Source organism: Procambarus clarkii, chromosome 10, assembly GCF_040958095.1.
Source record: "Procambarus clarkii isolate CNS0578487 chromosome 10, FALCON_Pclarkii_2.0, whole genome shotgun sequence".
NCBI lineage: Eukaryota > Metazoa > Arthropoda > Malacostraca > Decapoda > Cambaridae > Procambarus > Procambarus clarkii.
Window position 1 is genome coordinate 7,204,997 of NC_091159.1, and position 17,298 is coordinate 7,222,294.

General features: G+C 44.7%; 1 protein-coding gene across 1 annotated transcript; it reads left to right on the forward strand.

Annotated features, from left to right (window-relative positions):
• The first annotated feature begins 12,802 nt into the window (after positions 1 to 12,802).
• Positions 12,803 to 13,909, forward strand: LOC138363107 (DNA-directed RNA polymerase II subunit RPB1-like). Its single transcript, XM_069322094.1, has one exon. It carries the CDS (start codon positions 12,803 to 12,805, stop codon positions 13,907 to 13,909), a length of 1,107 nt encoding a protein of 368 aa, XP_069178195.1.
• Positions 13,910 to 17,298: the final 3,389 nt, after the last annotated feature.

A 17,298-nucleotide genomic window follows, 5' to 3' on the forward strand; every position in this document is an offset into this window, starting at 1 on the left:
TGGTGCTTAAAGAGGTTCCTGTTTTTGTTATTAGTACATCCTGACAATGGCAGACTAATATTTACACTGTTTTCATGTGTAAATCGGAGTACTGACTCTCTCTCTCTCTCTCTCTAGATGGCTTTTTAATTCAATTAATTCATGTGAGTCTTTTACAATGACGAATATGTCATCTACATAAATGCAGTATACAGTTGGTTTTTTGTCTACTACTGAAGACTCTATCTTCGATGGTTCCCATGTAAAAATTCGCGAATAATACTCCTAAGGGGGGAGCCCATTGCTACTCCGCCTATTTGTAGATACATGTCCCTCTTTCGGACTGATGAAAGGAGTTTCCTTTGTACATGCCTCAAGAAGGCTCTTCAAGTGTGGCTCGGTTATGTTTAATTTGGGGGTGCTCTCGTCTCTGTATACTCTGTCCAGTATCATTTGTATGGTGGTGTCGACTGGGACGTTGGTAAATAGGGATGCGACGTCCAGTGAAGCAATGATTCCTATCGGGCCGTGTGGTTTTGATTAATTCTAAAAAATCTGCTGATGATTGCAAACAATAGTTTCTTGGAGTGTATGGAGTTAGGAGTTCGTTAAGTCTTTTTGCCAGGTGGATAGGTTGGAATTGGTATTTGGCTGATTATTGGACGTAGTGGGTTACCTGGTTTGTGTGTCTTCACATTTCCATAGGCATATCCTAAGCCATAGTCGCCTTGGAAGTTTAGTGAAATGAACACTACCTTTCTTTGCGTTGATTGCAGTAATAGTTTTGTTCACTTTGCGTTTAAGGTCTTCCACAGGGTTCCAGCTGAACCCTGGTGCAAGAGCACTAGAAAGAGGGATAGAAGCCCTAAACCAAAATTATATATATATACACACATATATATTTACTTTATTTGAACTTTGTTACAAAAAAGGAGTTACAAATGGGTTACAAAGATGGTTATCATAGGTTGTCGAGTTCCTCCAGCTCCTCAGATGGCGGGCAGGAACCCTGGATGCAGTGCGCATTTCCCCTCTGTATCGCCACTATATATATATATATATATATATATATATATATATATATATATATATATATATATATATATATATATATATATATATATATACTCGTGTAGTAGGCTACATTGAGACTATACATGTAAATAGAGTAATGTTAGTATTATTGAAGGTCGAGAGCGGCCGTTGATTGCAGACTTGATTGAGGCTATCAGAGACCAGATATAGATTATTACGGCAGCAGCCAGAGGAGCTGCGAGGTCCGTGTGTTGTGGGGCTGGTGCACGCACCGGTTAAGCGCACACTTCATCACCAGCGGAAGTGAGTACAGAGCCTACAGTGAGAGCAGTGATGGAGTGTCACCGGTGGAGCACCACAAGGCTCTGCCCTTCTTCCCCCGTCACAGTTGTGATTTACTAGTTCGTCACCAAAATTCTGAGCTTTCTCGTCAAACAACTATCTCAGATTTCGTATAAAAATGTTTTACGAAATTACGTATGAAAAACATCAAAATCGTTTGAGAAATTATTTAGTATTTCATATAAGTTTATGAAAGTTATTTCTAGTATTTCAATCAGAGATCAGGGATTATTATAATTATATATATATATATATATTGTAAGCGATCGGTTATAAAAAGGGTTTCCTTTAAGTATATCGCCAATGGGTTTATATATATATATATATATATATATATATATATATATATATATATATATATATATATATATATATAGAGAGAGAGAAACTCGTTGCAAATTGATCCGCACACCCATTGCGAACTGGTCCACAGACCCGTTGCAAGTTATCCATATATCAGTTTCAAGTTACTCATGTAGGTAATGCCAGGTGTTGGCTTAATATCTTAGTCCTCCTGATGTAAACAAATAATTATTATATAAATAAACTATTCATAATAACAGTAAGGAGGCAGCCACGAAGTACAAATCATTGCTGTTAATGATCAAGTTAAAAAAAAAAAAGAGTCGTTGAAGACTTTTTGTTAAAGGTAATGTATGCACACAATAATATACCTCTGTAAATAGAAATCAACCTTTTATTACTAAGAGAAATAAACCATTATTCCTAAGAGGAATAAGGTTCCATAACTAAGAGGAATAAACCTCCGTAACTAGAAGGAATAAACGTGTATAACTGGCAATATGGAGAGTAAAAACGGAGGGAGAACTATGTGATAATGGAGATGACTGGGAGGAATATGCCACGCCGAGGAGGATGCGTCAGGAATATGGAATGGAGGCTTGTGTGTGTTGGTATTCTTGGTCCGTCGATGATGTGGGAGGGGTTGGCTGGTGGGGGAGGGTTAATACACCGTAATTTGGACGATATAGACCACATCGTCAAAAATCTGGTGGTTTAATTGAAAATAAAAGCGTAGCAATCTTCTGGAAAGAAAAAACACGTAAATTTTGATATTTGTCAAATGGGGAGAACATCCTGTGGTTGGTTTGGTGGTTATCGCAGGGAAGAGGGTTAATTGGGTGTAGATTGGTTGGGTTGGTTGTTGAGGGGTATCGTAGATATTGGCTTGATGACGTTGGCGGAGGAAGCAGGGGGCTTGGTTTGGTTGGCGAGTAATGGCGGAGTGAGATTGGTTGGGGTGGGGGGGTAAGATTCATTGGTTGGTGGTGCATTGTGAGGGAATTGTGGGAGGTGGGATTGGGTATGTGGTGGAGTGGGAGGGGGGGTGGAGGGGAGGAGGGATGGATGGCTGCGACCGTGGGGTCGAGAACGGAGAGAGAGCGATCTGTCTCAGTCAGAAATTTTGGAAATTGAGATTCCAAGCACTCCATTTTATGTAGACACAGGTGCGGTCACACCAACCCCAGAACACACACACACACATTCACATACACGCATGTGTGAATGCGTGTATGTGGACTTCAGGCTGGAGTCCATACCTAGTTAAACACAAGACAAAGTTAAGAAGTTCCAGCCATCGGTTGTTTACAGCAATGACTCCTGTCCCATTTCCCTATCATACCTAATTTTAAAAGTATGAATAGTATTTGCTTCCACAACCTGTTCCCCAAGTGCATTCCATTTTTCCACTACTCTCACGCTAAAATAAAACTTCCCAACATCTCTGTGACTCATCTGAGTTTCCAGTTTCCACCCATGTCCCCTCATTCTGTTATTATTACGTGTGAACATTTCATCTATTTCCACTTTGTCAATTCCCCTGAGTATTTTATATGTTCCTATCATATCTCCTCTCTCCCTTTTCTTCTCTAGTGTCGTAAGGTTCAGTTCCCTCAGACGTTCTTCATATCCCATCCCTCGTAACTCTGGGACAAGCCTCGTCGCAACCTCCTGAACCTTCTCCAGTTTCCTTATGTGTTTCTTCAGGTGGGGACTCCATGATGGCGCGGCATACTCTAAGACTGGTCTCACGTAGGCAGTGTAAAGCGCCCTAAAAGCCTCCTCACTTAGGTTTCTGAATAAAGTTCTAATTTTCGCCAGTGTAGAGTACGCTGCTGTCGTTATCCTATTTATATGTGCCTCAGGAGTTAGATTAAGTGTCACATCCACTCCCTGGTCTCTTTCTCGAATCGTTACAGGTAAGCAGTTCCCCTTCATTGTGTACTGTCCCTTTGGTCGTCTATCACCTGATCCCATTTCCAAAACTTTACATTTACTGGTGTTGAACTTTAGTAGCCATTTCCCTGACCATCTCTGCAACCTGTATAAGTCCTCTTGGAGGATCCTAGAATCCTCATCTGTCACAACTCTTCTCATTAAGTTTTGCGTCATCCGGAAACATTGACATGTATGATTCCACTCTTGTAAACATATTATTTACGTAAATTAGAAAGAGGATTGGGTCCAGCACCGATCCTTGAGGTACTCCACTCATTACTGTTCGCCAGTCCGACTTCTCGCCCCTTACCATTACCCTCTGGCTCCTTCCTGTTAGGTAGTTCCTCACCCATGCTAGGGCCTTTTCGCTTACTCCTGCCTGCCTCTCAAGTTTGTATAGCTTGTGTGTGTGTGTGTGTGTGTGTGTGTGTGTGTGTGTGTGTGTGTGTGTGTGTGTGTGTGTGTGTGTGTGTGTGTGTATTTACCTATTTGTGCTTGCGGGGGTTGAGCTGTGCTCTTTCCGCCCGCCTCTCAACTGTCAATCAACTGTTACTAACTACTTCCCCCCCCCCACCACACACACACACACACACACACCAGGAAGCAGCCCGTATCAGCTGTCTAACTCCCAGGTACTTATTTACTGCTAGGTAACAGGAGCATCAGGGTGAAAGAAACTGCCCATTTGTTTGTGTGTACGCTCGATGACTACGTATCGAGCGTGTTGTCCACTCAGCCACCGGCTCCAAACACACACACACACACACACACACACACACACACACACACACACACACACACACACACACACACACACCGGTGTAAGTGTGTGCGTGTGCGGAAAAAAATTAGTAGCTAGTAACAGTAGATTGATTGACAGTTGAGAGGCGGACCGAAAAAGTGGAGCTCAACCCCCGCAAGCACAACTAAGTGAATACACACACACACACACACACACACACACACACACACACACACACAATGCTTTATCACCTCAATCATTGTTTATTGGCTGGATTTCCTAGGTAATGTGTAGTGTGAGATAATGTGTAGTGTGAGATAATGTGTAGTGTGAGATAATGTGTAGTGTGAGATAATGTATAGTGTGAGATAATGTGAAGTGTGAGATAATGTGTAGTGTGAGATAATGTGTAGTGTGAGATAATGTGTAGTGTGAGATAATGTGTAGTGTGAGATAATGTGTAGTGTGAGATAATGTGTAGTGTGAGATAAATAGTATTGTTTGGTAATAATGTTAGATAATATGTAGTATTAGATAACATATATTGTTAGATAATTTGTATTGATTGATAATATGAATTTATTTACAAACGAATGATGACAATGTTCGGAGGCTGCAAATCTCCTTGAGTTGCTTGGATGCCTGGAGGAGACACAGGAGATACTGCAGGTAGTTTCCCTCAGAACAGTTCGGCCGTTTGCCAGTATGGCCGAATATGGACGTAATTTGAAAATTAAAAAAAATGAATATAAATTTGGGATTTTTCTTTTCAACAACAGTAAGTTAAGGGTCCTCTGGTAGGTTAGGTGGGCAGGAAATTCTCATAAAGTTTCAAAACGTTATGAAAAACGTTAATGGAAAGAATCCTCTCCTAACCTTACCGAGTAAGCCGGACGACTCAAACAGAAAACGGGACAGTACGTCACTTTTGTGAGTCAATTTCATTTCAAATTACGTCCAAATTTGGCCATAGCGCGCATACGAGCGAAAAGTGACGTTATTTTTAAAAGGACGAGTTGATCCTAACGACTATTTCCATACCTTACAACATTATAATCACACTTTATTTATTTTATAGCTAGTATTAAGATGTTTTTTTATGATATGTCATATTTATCAGAATTGCTTATAGTTATATTAATCAAATGGCGGATCACAGAAGCCTCTAAATAGCGAGGAAGAAGAGTCTCGTGATTGATAGCTTAAACACGTCTTAGATAATCAAAACCGAACAGTTATTTGAACAAACTATTTTGGATAAAACAAGAGAGATAAAGGTAACAAAGCAAATGAGATATTAACACTGTTGCTACTAAAGCTGTGCGTATAATTGATAGGATTTACCTCCCCAGTTCATCAGATGATGAGAGAGAGAGAGGAGAGTGAGATCGAGCACATACAGTCGTCTAGAGAAGACTTCGGAACATTGTTCCTGGCGGTCCTCAACAGAATGTCGTACTTGACTAGTGAACTGGTGTTGGAGGGGGGAGCGTCTCTAGGCAGACCGCTCTCTCAATTTGCCTCTGTAAATATACAACTGTTTTACATAAGTGTAAACGTACGAACCCAACCAACCCACCAGATCTATCGGGGCTGATGCACAGAGAGCGCCAGTATTAAGGCACTTTAATGTGTACGAATACATCGCATTTTTGATTCATTGTTAACGTAAAGAATGCAACGTATTAGGGGAGAACGCGGACTGTTCAATATCTCAGTAGGTATCCTTGCGAACTAATACTTAGGAATAGTCTGTGTCAGAGAGAGAGAGAGAGAGAGAGAGAGAGAGAGAGATGGAGGGAGGGAGGGAGGGAGGGAGGCGGGGAAAGCTGGGAAAGGGGTATATTTCTTTAGAAGACAAGACTGCAAACGAGCTTTTGATGGTGAAGGGGGGGGGGGGATGAGAAAGGGAGGAGGAAGAGAGGGGGGGGGAGACCATGTCAAATAGATCAGTCTTTTCTTTGAAAAATATAACGGTAGACTAAGGAATCTATTTTCGTTAATGCATCATATGATCTTCTTGAGGTTATCTTGAGTTAAATTCGGGGCTTAACGTCCCCGCGGTCCGGTCCTCAGCCAGGCTTCCTTTTTGTTACACATCCTCAGGAAGCAGGCCGTAGCAGCTGCCTAATTCCCAGGTACCTAGTTACTGCTAGGTGAACAGGTGCATCAGGGTGAAACAAACTCTGCCAATTTTGTTTCTGCCTCCATCGGTGATCGAGTCCGGAACCTCAGGACTACGAATCCGAAGCGTTGTCCACTCAGCTGTCAGACCCTTGTCATTACCTTTAGGAATGACACGGATTACTATAACTGGTAGTTACCGCAACAGGGGCTACTTACTGTAGTGATGCTCCAGTGTACAGGAGTGGTCAATTATAGGAAAACTCTCGTCTGTGTATGCAGGACAAACACAATGTATGTGTGCTGGTTAGCAATGTATAAACACATGTCACCTTATGTGCGGTGACATGTTACCAAACACATGTCACCTTATGTGCGGTGACATGTTACCAAACACATGTCACCTTATGTGCGGTGACATGTTACCAAACACATGTCAGGGAGCCGGTCGGCCGAGCGGACAGCACGCTGAACTTGTGATCCTGTGGTCCTGGGTTCGATCCCAGGCGCCGGCGAGAAACAATGGTTTCTCAGAGTTTCTTTCACCCTATGCCCCTGTTACCTAGCAGTAAAATAGGAACCTGGGTGTTAGTCAGCTTGTCACGGGCTGCTTCCTAGGGGTGGAGGCCTGGTCGAGGACCAGGCCGCAGGGACACTAAAAAAAAGCCCTGAAATCATCTCAAGATAACCTCAAGATAAGAGATACGTGCTTCAGTGCTCAATGTGTCACTATGTATTGTAGAAGCTCTCTAACACTATGTAGTACAGATGAAAAATATATGCATACTTTTTAGTATTGTATAAATGTAAGTAATAGATTTGTAGTTTTTGTTTTTTGTGAACCGTAACTATAGTGCAATTAAACTTAGCGGAGTGATAACTATTATAAACTAGCAGTTGATGGGTATAAACTAGGGTATAACGTGACTTAAACAGGGGAGTAAATATTAAGGCTTGAAGGGTTGTAATTAATGTATTAATACTGTTTGAGGTGAGATGTAATTATATTTCTGTGAGCAGTAATAATTATGTAACGATCACCCATACTGTAGTTTACCTACTGTTTGTAAACTGCTGCTGAAAACTACAATGAAATTGTACAACAGGTTACAACTTGTGTAACCACAACGTAACTGCTGCGTTTCTGTACCTACACAACCAAGACCAAGTCCATTCCATCCTAGCGGTCGACCCCCAAAGACGCATTCATCAATTTTAACATGCTGTTCATACAAAATAGGAATTTTCTCAAATACAAATTATCATTATATATTAGCGCAATGTGCATATTTAGGCATTGGTTAGGTTAGCGGATATTTGTATTTGTAGTACGCGGAATTTGTAGTACGTATTTGAAGCATTTACGGCGTTATGGTTCGAATAAAAGTCGTCAGCGAAGCACTTGTTCCGGAAGTGTTCGGACGTCATCAGTTGTGAGTCGTGTGTAAACAATTGTTCATTTATAAACAGTATGGCGCGTGCATGGCATGTACTTTGGCCTGTGTTTAAGAGGACGGGCTGACTTACCACTCAAGCGGTGCAACTGTTGCTTGAGCGGTTAATTACTCGCCTCTTGAGGGCTGTTAACAAAGATGCAAAACCCGTTTGAGGGCAATTAACTAAGTTGTAAAAACTGATTTAGGGCTTGTAACTAAGCTGTAACTACCGCTTCTCGGATGTAAGCCATGGTGTAACTACCACTTAAGGCTTGTTAGCGTCAGATGTAACTACCACCTGAGGGCTAGTAGTTAAAGGGTAACTGCCACTTGAGCGGGTGGTGTGTGTGAGGAGAAGTTTGTAACTTTAAAGTTGATAACAGTATTGTAAAACTATTGTCTCTGTCTGTCTGTCTGTCTCTTTGTCTGTCTGTCTGTCTCTCTCTCTCTCTCTCTCTCTCTCTCTCTCTCTCTCTCTCTCTCTCTCTCTCTCTCTCTCTCTCTCTCTCTCTCTCTCTCTCTTCTCCTGCCCAGGCCAGCTAGGCGACAAGCACCATCTCAAATATTCCACCGGATAATCCTCTCTCCTTCCATAAACGAAATGAAAATATATTGTACGAGTCGACTAACACTGCTCTCCAGAGGGTGTTGCCGACCTCAGGGAAGTCCTGACACAAACAAGGGGAGAGAGAGAGGTCGTAGGCCTCCACAGGGACGGTCCCAACATGCGGTGTGTGGCAGAGAGAATCAGCCCGAAATGCTATGCCTGTTACTGGCTTTACTAAGACTGTAAAAACATCAGTGCTATGTACTCTCATAAACCCAATGTACCTTCTCGTATCTATATAAGTAAATAACGTCCCAGCCTACATCAGAGACGTGGCTGGAGGGAGAGTCCTAGCCTTGGAATGGGAAGTTCTAACGCATTATGCAAAGCTGGGGTGAGAGAATTGGCCTCCATGAGTCCAAAGGCACGTAAGGGCTATGAAGAAGGCCTTAGACCATCCTCTTAAGGACGTTTTGATCAACATGTTTAAGTCACGTGGAGATGAGGCCCTGGTGTACTTTAATTAATACATTCCCGGTACACGTTCGCGATAGGGATCCTAGCGCATGTAGGGAGCCTCTCCCGCTATGCGCTATCCATAGGTGACGGGGTACTGCGCATGTGAAAGAATATTCCATTGTACGTGTAAGTGGAATTCTAGCGTAATTTATGATTTCCTAGCGCATGTGAAGGAATCCTAGCGCACGTGATGGGATCCTAGCGCACGTGATGGGATCCTAGAGTACGTGAAAGTATATATTAGAACGCGCGAAATGATCCTAGCTCACGTGAGGACGTTCTGATCAACAAATTAAACTGATGGCGTTAAATTTTGAGTAAATGAATGAAATATCTTTTGATTCATGTTGTTGGTCTGTTTTGAAGTGATTCAGCAAGTGTATTGAAGGAGGTGTTTGTGCGGAGCGTGAGAGAGAGAGAGAGAGAGAGAGAGAGAGAGAGAGAGAGAGAGAGAGAGAGAGAGAGAGAGAGAGAGAGAGAGAGAGAGAGAGAGAGAGACTAACACAAGAATACAAGACCCCAACCCCGGAAAGAGAGCCAAGCAGACATCCGACTATATTAGCCAAACTCTCGATACCAACTACAGCTCAAGTCCAGATAAACACCGCATGAAATATGGCTCGGTACACCTATCACATGTTTGTTTTCTTTCGTGTAGTCAGTGCTTTTTACATATATTATTACCTGGCGGCAGGTGCCTGTACACACACACACACACACACACACACACACACACACACACACACACACACACACACGGGTGTCTGCGGCTCCCAGGTGACGGGTGTCAGCGGCCGGGCGGCTGAGGAGAGCCTGAAGTATTTATGGTGGCCGGCTGGGTTGTATGTTGCTGTATAAACGTGTGTGTGTATGTGCAGGTGAAGCTGTGTATTATTGTATATGCTGATGCGTGTGTAGATGTGTATGTATGGGGGGGTGGGGGGGAGTGAGATGGTAGTTGATTGCAGATGCGGGTAAGGATGTGAAGGGTGCGAGTATGGATGTGTGGGTGTGGATGAGTGGGTGCGGGTATGGATGTGCGGGTATGGGTGTATGGACAGTGATATTGTTCAGATAAACAGATTGGGTGACAACACAATATACGGCCAGAAGGAGAAATTATTATATATTTCTCTGATGGTATTTTATTCTGTTCAGAGTCTATGACTCAGTGATTCCTCAAACATCCTCACAGAAAGGCTATCCTAGGGACAAAAATATGTACCACCCACACACACACATACACACACACACACACACCCACACCCACACACACACACACACACACACACACACACACACACACACACACACACACACACACACACACCTCCCTAACAGCCAGAACTTGGAAAGCAGCTAACGTAGTCCCGATATACAAGAAAGGGGATAGACAGGAGGCACTGAACTACAGGCCAGTGTCCCTAACCTGCATACCATGCAAGCTGACTGGAGAAGATTGTGCGAAGAAAGCTAGTGGACATCTGGAGCGAAAGAACTTTGTAACACAACATCAACATGGGTTCAGGGATGGCAAGTCATGCCTCACAGGGCTAATTGAACTCTACGACCAGGCAACAAAAATCAGGCAAGAGAGGGGTGGGCAGACTGCATATTTTTGGATTGCCAGAAAGCTTTTGATACAGTACTACACAAGAGGCTAGTGAAAAAGCTGGAGAGGCAGGCTGGAGTGAAAGGGAAGGTACTCCATTGGATAAGGGAGTACCTAAGCTACAGAAGACAACGAGTCACTGTGAGGGGTGAGGTCTCAGATTGGCGAGAAGCCATGAGTGGAGTCCCGCAGGGGTCAGTCCTTGGACCTATACTGTTTCTGATATATGTAAATGATCTCCCAGAGGGTATAGAATCGTTTCTCTCAATGCTTGCTGACGATGCAAAAATTATGAGGAGGATTGAAACAGAGGATGATAGTAGGGGACTACAGGACGGCCTAGAAAGACTGAATGAAGGTCCAACAAATGGCTGCTACAGTTTAACCTAAGTAAATGCAAAGTAATGAAACTAGGCGGTGAAAACAGGACGCCAGACGCAAGATACAGAATAGGAGATGAAGTACTTAATAAACAGACAGAGAAAGATCTAGGAATTGATATCACCCCAAACCTGTCTCCTGAAGCCCACATAAAAAGAATTACGTCTGCGGCATATGCGAGGCTGGCTAACATCAGAACAGCCTTCAGGAACCTGTGTAAGGAATCATTCAGAATCTTGTGTACCACATACGTAAGACCAATCCTGGATTATGCGGACCCAGCATTGAGCCCGTACCTTGTCAAGCACAAGACGAAGCTGGAAAAAGTTCAGAGGTATGCCACTAGACTAGTCCCAGAACTAAGAGGCATGAGTTACGAGGAAAGGCTACGGGAAATGCACTTTACGACACTGAAAGACAAAAGAGTGAGGGGAGACATGATCACTACCTACAAAATCCTCAGGGGAATTGACAGGGTAGACAAGGATAAACTATTCAACACTGGTGGTATGCGAACAAGGGGAACACAGGTGGAAACTGAGTACCCAAATGAGCCACAGGGACGTTAGAAAGCACATTTTCAGTGTCAGAGTAGTTAACAGGTGGAATGCATTAGGTAGCGATGTGGTGGATGCTGATTCCATACACAGTTTTAAATGTAGATATGATAGAGCCCAGTAGGCTCAGGAATCTGTACACCAGTTGATTGACAGTTGAGAGGCGGGACCAAAGAGCCAGAGCTCAGCCCCCGCAAGCACAAGTAGGTGAGTACACACACACACACACACGCACACACACACACACACACACACACACACACACACACACACACACACACACACACACACACACACACACACATATATATATATATATATATATATATATTTATATATATATATATATATATATATATATATATATATATATATATAAATATATAAATATATATATGTATAAATATTTATATATATATATATATATATATATATATATATATATATATATATATATATATATATATATATATATATATATTTTCTCGGCAACTAACAACATCAAAAACATGGCACACTCGTCAAAAACCTTTTAAAAGTTTTCACCTATTTTTCTCCCTTTCTCCCTCCTAACTTTCCCCTACGTTCTCTCCCTCTCTCTCTCTCTCCCTGTCTGTTTCCCGCCGTGTCCCTCTACCTCTCCGTGTCCCTCTACCTCTCCGTGTCCCTCTCCGTGTCCCCCACCGTGTCCCTCTATCTCTCCGTGTCCCCCACCGTGTCCCTCTACTTCTCCGTGTCTCCCACCGTGTCCCTCTACTTCTCCGTGTCACCCACCGTGTCCCTCTACCTCTCCGTGTCCCCCCACCGTGTCCCTCTACTTCTCCGTGTCCCCCACCGTGTCCCTCTACCTCTCCGTGTCTCCCACTGTGGCCCTCTATCTCTCCGTGTCCCCCACCGTGTCCCTCTACCTCTCCGTGTCTCCCACCGTGTCCCTCTACCTCTCCGTGTCTCCCACCGTGTCCCTCTACTTCTCCGTGTCCCCCACCGTGTCCCTCTACCTCTCCGTGTCCCCCCACCGTGTCCCTCTACTTCTCCGTGTCCCCCACCGTGTCCCTCTACCTCTCCGTGTCTCCCACCGTGTCCCTCTACTTCTCCGTGTCTCCCTCCGTGTCCCTCTACCTCTCCGTGTCCCCCACCGTGTCCCTCTACTTCTTTGTGTCCCCCACCGTGTCCCTCTACTTCTTTGTGTCCCCCACCGTGTCCCTCTACCTCTCCGTGCCTCCCACCGTGTCCCTCTATCTCTCCGTGTCCCCCACCGTGTCCCTCTACCTCTCCGTGTCTCCCACCATGTCCCTCTACTTCTCCGTGTCACCCACCGTGTCCCTCTACCTCTCCGTGTCCCTCTACCTCTCCGTGTCTCCCACTGTGTCCCTCTATCTCTCCGTGTCCCCCACCGTGTCCCTCTACTTCTCTGTGTCTCCCACCGTGTCCCTCTACCTCTCTGTGTCCTCCCACCGTGTCCCTCTACTTCTCCGTGTCCCCCCACCGTGTCCCTCTACCTCTCCGTGTCTCCCACCGTGTCCCTCTACTTCTCCGTGTCTCCCACCGTGTCTCTCCACCTCTCCGTGTCCCCCCACCGTGTCCCTCTACTTCTCCGTGTCCCCCACCGTGTCCCTCTACTTCTCCGTGTCTCCTACCGTGTCTCTCCACCTCTCCGTGTCCCCCACCGTGTCCCTCTACCTCTCCGTGTCCCCCACCGTGTCCCTCTACTTCTCCGTGTCCCCCACCGTGTCCCTCTACTTCTCTGTGTCTCCCACCGTGTCCCTCTACCTCCCCGTGTCCCCCACCGTGTCCCTCTACTTCTCGGTGTCCCCCACCGTGTCCCTCTACTTCTCCGTGTCCCCCACCGTGTCCCTCTACTTCTCGGTGTCCCCCACCGTGTCCCTCTACTTCTCGGTGTCCCCCACCGTGTCCCTCTACTTCTCCGTGTCCCCCACCGTGTCCCTCTACTTCTCGGTGTCCCCCACCGTGTCCCTCTACTTCTCCGTGTCCCCCACCGTGTCCCTCTACCTCTCCGTGTCCCCCACCGTGTCCCTCTACTTCTCCGTGTCCCCCACCGTGTCCCTCTTCTTCTCCGTGTCCCCCACCGTGTCCCTCTACTTCTCCGTGTCCCCCACCGTGTCCCTCTACTTCTCGGTGTCCCCCACCGTGTCCCTCTATCTCTCCGTGTCCCCCACCGTGTCCCTCTATCTCTCGGTGTCCCCCACCGTGTGCCTCTATCTCTCCGTGTCTCCCACAAAAAGTTTCACCGGGCGGAAGCTTGTAAAGAAGAGATGTGCTGATGTCAACAAACCATTTTACCTCCTCGCTGATTGCTGCCTAAATGACTGGGCGGTGAAAATGCTTCAAAATTGTCGATGGAAGAGAAAAGGAAGGCTGAAGAAAATGGGATGATATAGAGTATAGTTATGCAGTGAGGGGGGGGGGGGTGAGCAGGGTGTGACGGGAGGAAGGCCTAGTATATGTGCCCTGGTTCGAGGTTAGGTAGCGCGAGGGGCTCAGGGTGAGAGGGAGGAGGTTGAGGGGGTAGGGTGAAAGATATAGCCTTTAGGGATCAGGGTGAGAAGGGAGAAGGGATGTAATATAAGAAGAGAGTCAGCAGCAAATAGGAGAGGGAATGTTAAGCGAGGTAGGAAGTAAAGATATATATACTATACGAGGAAAATGATAAGGGAGTGTGAAAATGAGAGGGGAGGTGTAGAGAGTGAGAGTGAGGGAGATTGTAAGAGTGAGAGTGATGGAGGTTGTAAGAGTGAGAGTGAGGGAGATTGTAAGAGTGAGAGTGAGGGAGATTGTAAGAGTGAGAGTGAGGGAGATTGTAAGAGTGAGAGTGAGGGAGATTGTAAGAGTGAGAGTGAGGGAGATCGTGAGCGTGAAGTGTATAAGAGTTGTATAATATCAGGTATTGTGTATATAAGAGTTAGGAGAGAGGTGAGGGTGGAGCAGGCGAGGGGAAAGGAAGGGGTGAATGTTATGAAGGAAGGGGAAGAAGGGTGGTGGTGGGGAGAGTGAAGGGAGCTGTGAAGGTGATATCAAGGACAGCTTCGTCGATGGTCTGTATTCTGGGGCCTGTGAGAGGGTAGGATGAGTGGGGGGGGGGGGGTGGAAGGGGATGGGAGGGGGGGGGAGGTAAGCGGCAAGATGGAAGAGGGGAAGGGAGCTTGGGCGCTCGTTACCATGGTAACATCTCCACCCCCCCCCCCCCCCTTCGCTATGTCCCAGCATGCCATGTTTTCATGGTGTCAGATCTCATGACTCAATGTCGCCTCGCTGACATCTGTAGAAAACATTTTTTTTATTGAAACCAAATGTACAATAGTTAAGAAACATACGATTAACGAGTACAAAATGTTTATCACCAGTAAACTGGTGATAAATCAGTTTACTGGTGATATCAGCAGTAAACTCGCTAGTTACCTTGCCTGACTTCCAGGAGGGTTGTCAGTAATGTTTGATGACAACACATTAATTAAGACATACAATGTTGGAATGACTTTGACTGACAGTTTGGCCTGATTAAGGCCTATCGACCTCTACAGTCTTGAGGATTATTAAGGCCGCCACAATATCTTACTGACAAATATGTTAATTTACCTTAATCCTGAACATAGTCCCGGGCTAAAGTAAACTGTATATACACACAGAAATCACAATAGCGTGATGCATCAAATGAACAAATCCACAAGGGCTGTGACGAGGATTCGAACCTACGTTCAAGAGGATCCCAGACGCTGTCTTAATCGAAGGTTGTAAGGGCGAAGAGGTAGAAGAGCTTATTGATAAAGCTCGGATGCATGGGGGGAGTTGTGTAAAATCCTGGTTTGTGTCTCGGAGAGGCTACAGGATCCACGTAAGGTCAGTAGAACTTCCGGTTGCAATTTTTTTTACCATGTCGTAGCTTAGTCGATTAAGGCAGCGTCTGGGATCTTCTCGGACCTAGGTTCGAACCCTCGTCACGGCCCTCGTGGATTTGTTCATTTAAACTGTATATACCCCGAGATACGGGTGTGTATACAGTTTATACAGTTTATACATGTATACATCTACATCTTTGTTGCTGGCAGCTATTTGTAAATTGTGATCCAGTAGAATGATAAGTGAATGATGCTAGTTTCTGTTGCAATGTGAATAGTTGAACGCCATAAACTGACCGCACTGCAGAGAGAACTGTTTTAATGCTAACAAAATCTAACATTTTAACCCGCTCATAAAATGCTCCTAACAACAAAACTTTTAATTACTCTCAAAGATAAAATTTGCTTTATTATTTCCATCCAAAGAAAAGGGCATCGAAAAAACGGACGCCATTATGTACGATATTTTGTTAAGAGATCCGATATGAAAAAAAAAGTTACTCGGCTGCTGAGTTCGTAAGAGACGCGAGTGACGGAGAGGGAGGAGGGAGGGAGAGATGGCAGGCAAGAGAGAGAGAGAGAGAGAGAGAGAGAGAGAGAGAGAGAGAGAGAGAGAGAGAGAGAGAAATAGTGAGCCATAGTGACCACCTTCCTGCTACCTTGAGGATGACTCCCTCGAGACGGTGTGTGTGTTAGTGGTGATTGGTTCATACAGCAAGTAATGGTGTAGAGGTAACTGAAGGTGTGGGGGGTGATGGGCTGGTACTGACTGATGGGGGAAGGGTGGTGGTGGTGGTGGTGGAACAACCGGGGCTCTTGATTTACCACTCCGTAGATAATCCAACCTTTTATCCTAACCAGAAAGGTACGAACTCAAGCAACTCTCTTAACCGTGCATAAAGTGACCTCACAGAGGCAAAGGAAGTATTGGGAGGTGTCTCAGAAACCCACACAGGGGAATACATGGACAGTGAGATCTGGATGCCAGGATATGATTTATATATGTGACGGTAAATAGGTCACATTTAGGAGTAGGTTAGTATATACGAGAAGACCTTGTATGCTCAGAGCTCCTAAGCTATATTATTGAGGTGGTAGAAGTACTTGGAATAAAAGTAAGGGAAAATATATTTAATTATTATTCTAATATACAAACCGCCAGGTGCAGCAGTTGAGGAAATGATGGAAATTATAAACAAAACCGAGAACAGTCTCGATAATTTGGCCAAATCAATACCAGATATTATCTTCCGTCCAGGCTTCAACCTGCCCAGTCTAAGATAGAGACTAGCAAGCAGTAATGTTATATCAGGAAATCAACCTGGAAATACCCAACCACAGGTCAAAGAACTATTAAGATTGTGGCAAATTTTCGCTCATCCAGGAGATAACGGAGCCAAATAGGAACGAAAATACTATAGATCTGGGGCCAGATTCACGAAGCAGTTACGCAAGCACTTACGAACCTGTACATCTTTTCTCAATCTTTGGCGGCTTTATTTACAAGTATTAAACAGTTAATGAGCTCCGAAGCACCAGGAGGCTGTTTATAAGAATAACAACAGTTGTTTGGCAAGTTTTCATGCTTGTAAACTGTTTAATAAATGTAAACAAAGCCGTCAAAGATTGAGGAAAGACGTACACGTTCGTAAGTGCTTGCGTAACTGCTTCGTGAATCTGGCCCCTGATCTTCACAGGCAATGAAAAAATAATCTTGAACATTTCAATGTCACATATCACATACCTAGACCACAAGCTTCTGGTAGTGTAAACTAACATCACTACTCATAGTATGTCCTAAAAAATTATCACGATAGAGAGGGTAGTCAATAAAGTCAATTTTAATAATAATAGAATTGACTGGGAAAAATAAACAGAACTTGCAAGCATCCAGTGGGACACCGTCGTAGGTAAGAAATCTCCCATGCA

Bases quoted from the DNA above. Each gene is read 5' to 3' on its own strand.
- LOC138363107 (XM_069322094.1), top strand. From the start codon at position 12,803: ATGTCCCTCTACTTCTCCGTGTCACCCACCGTGTCCCTCTACCTCTCC.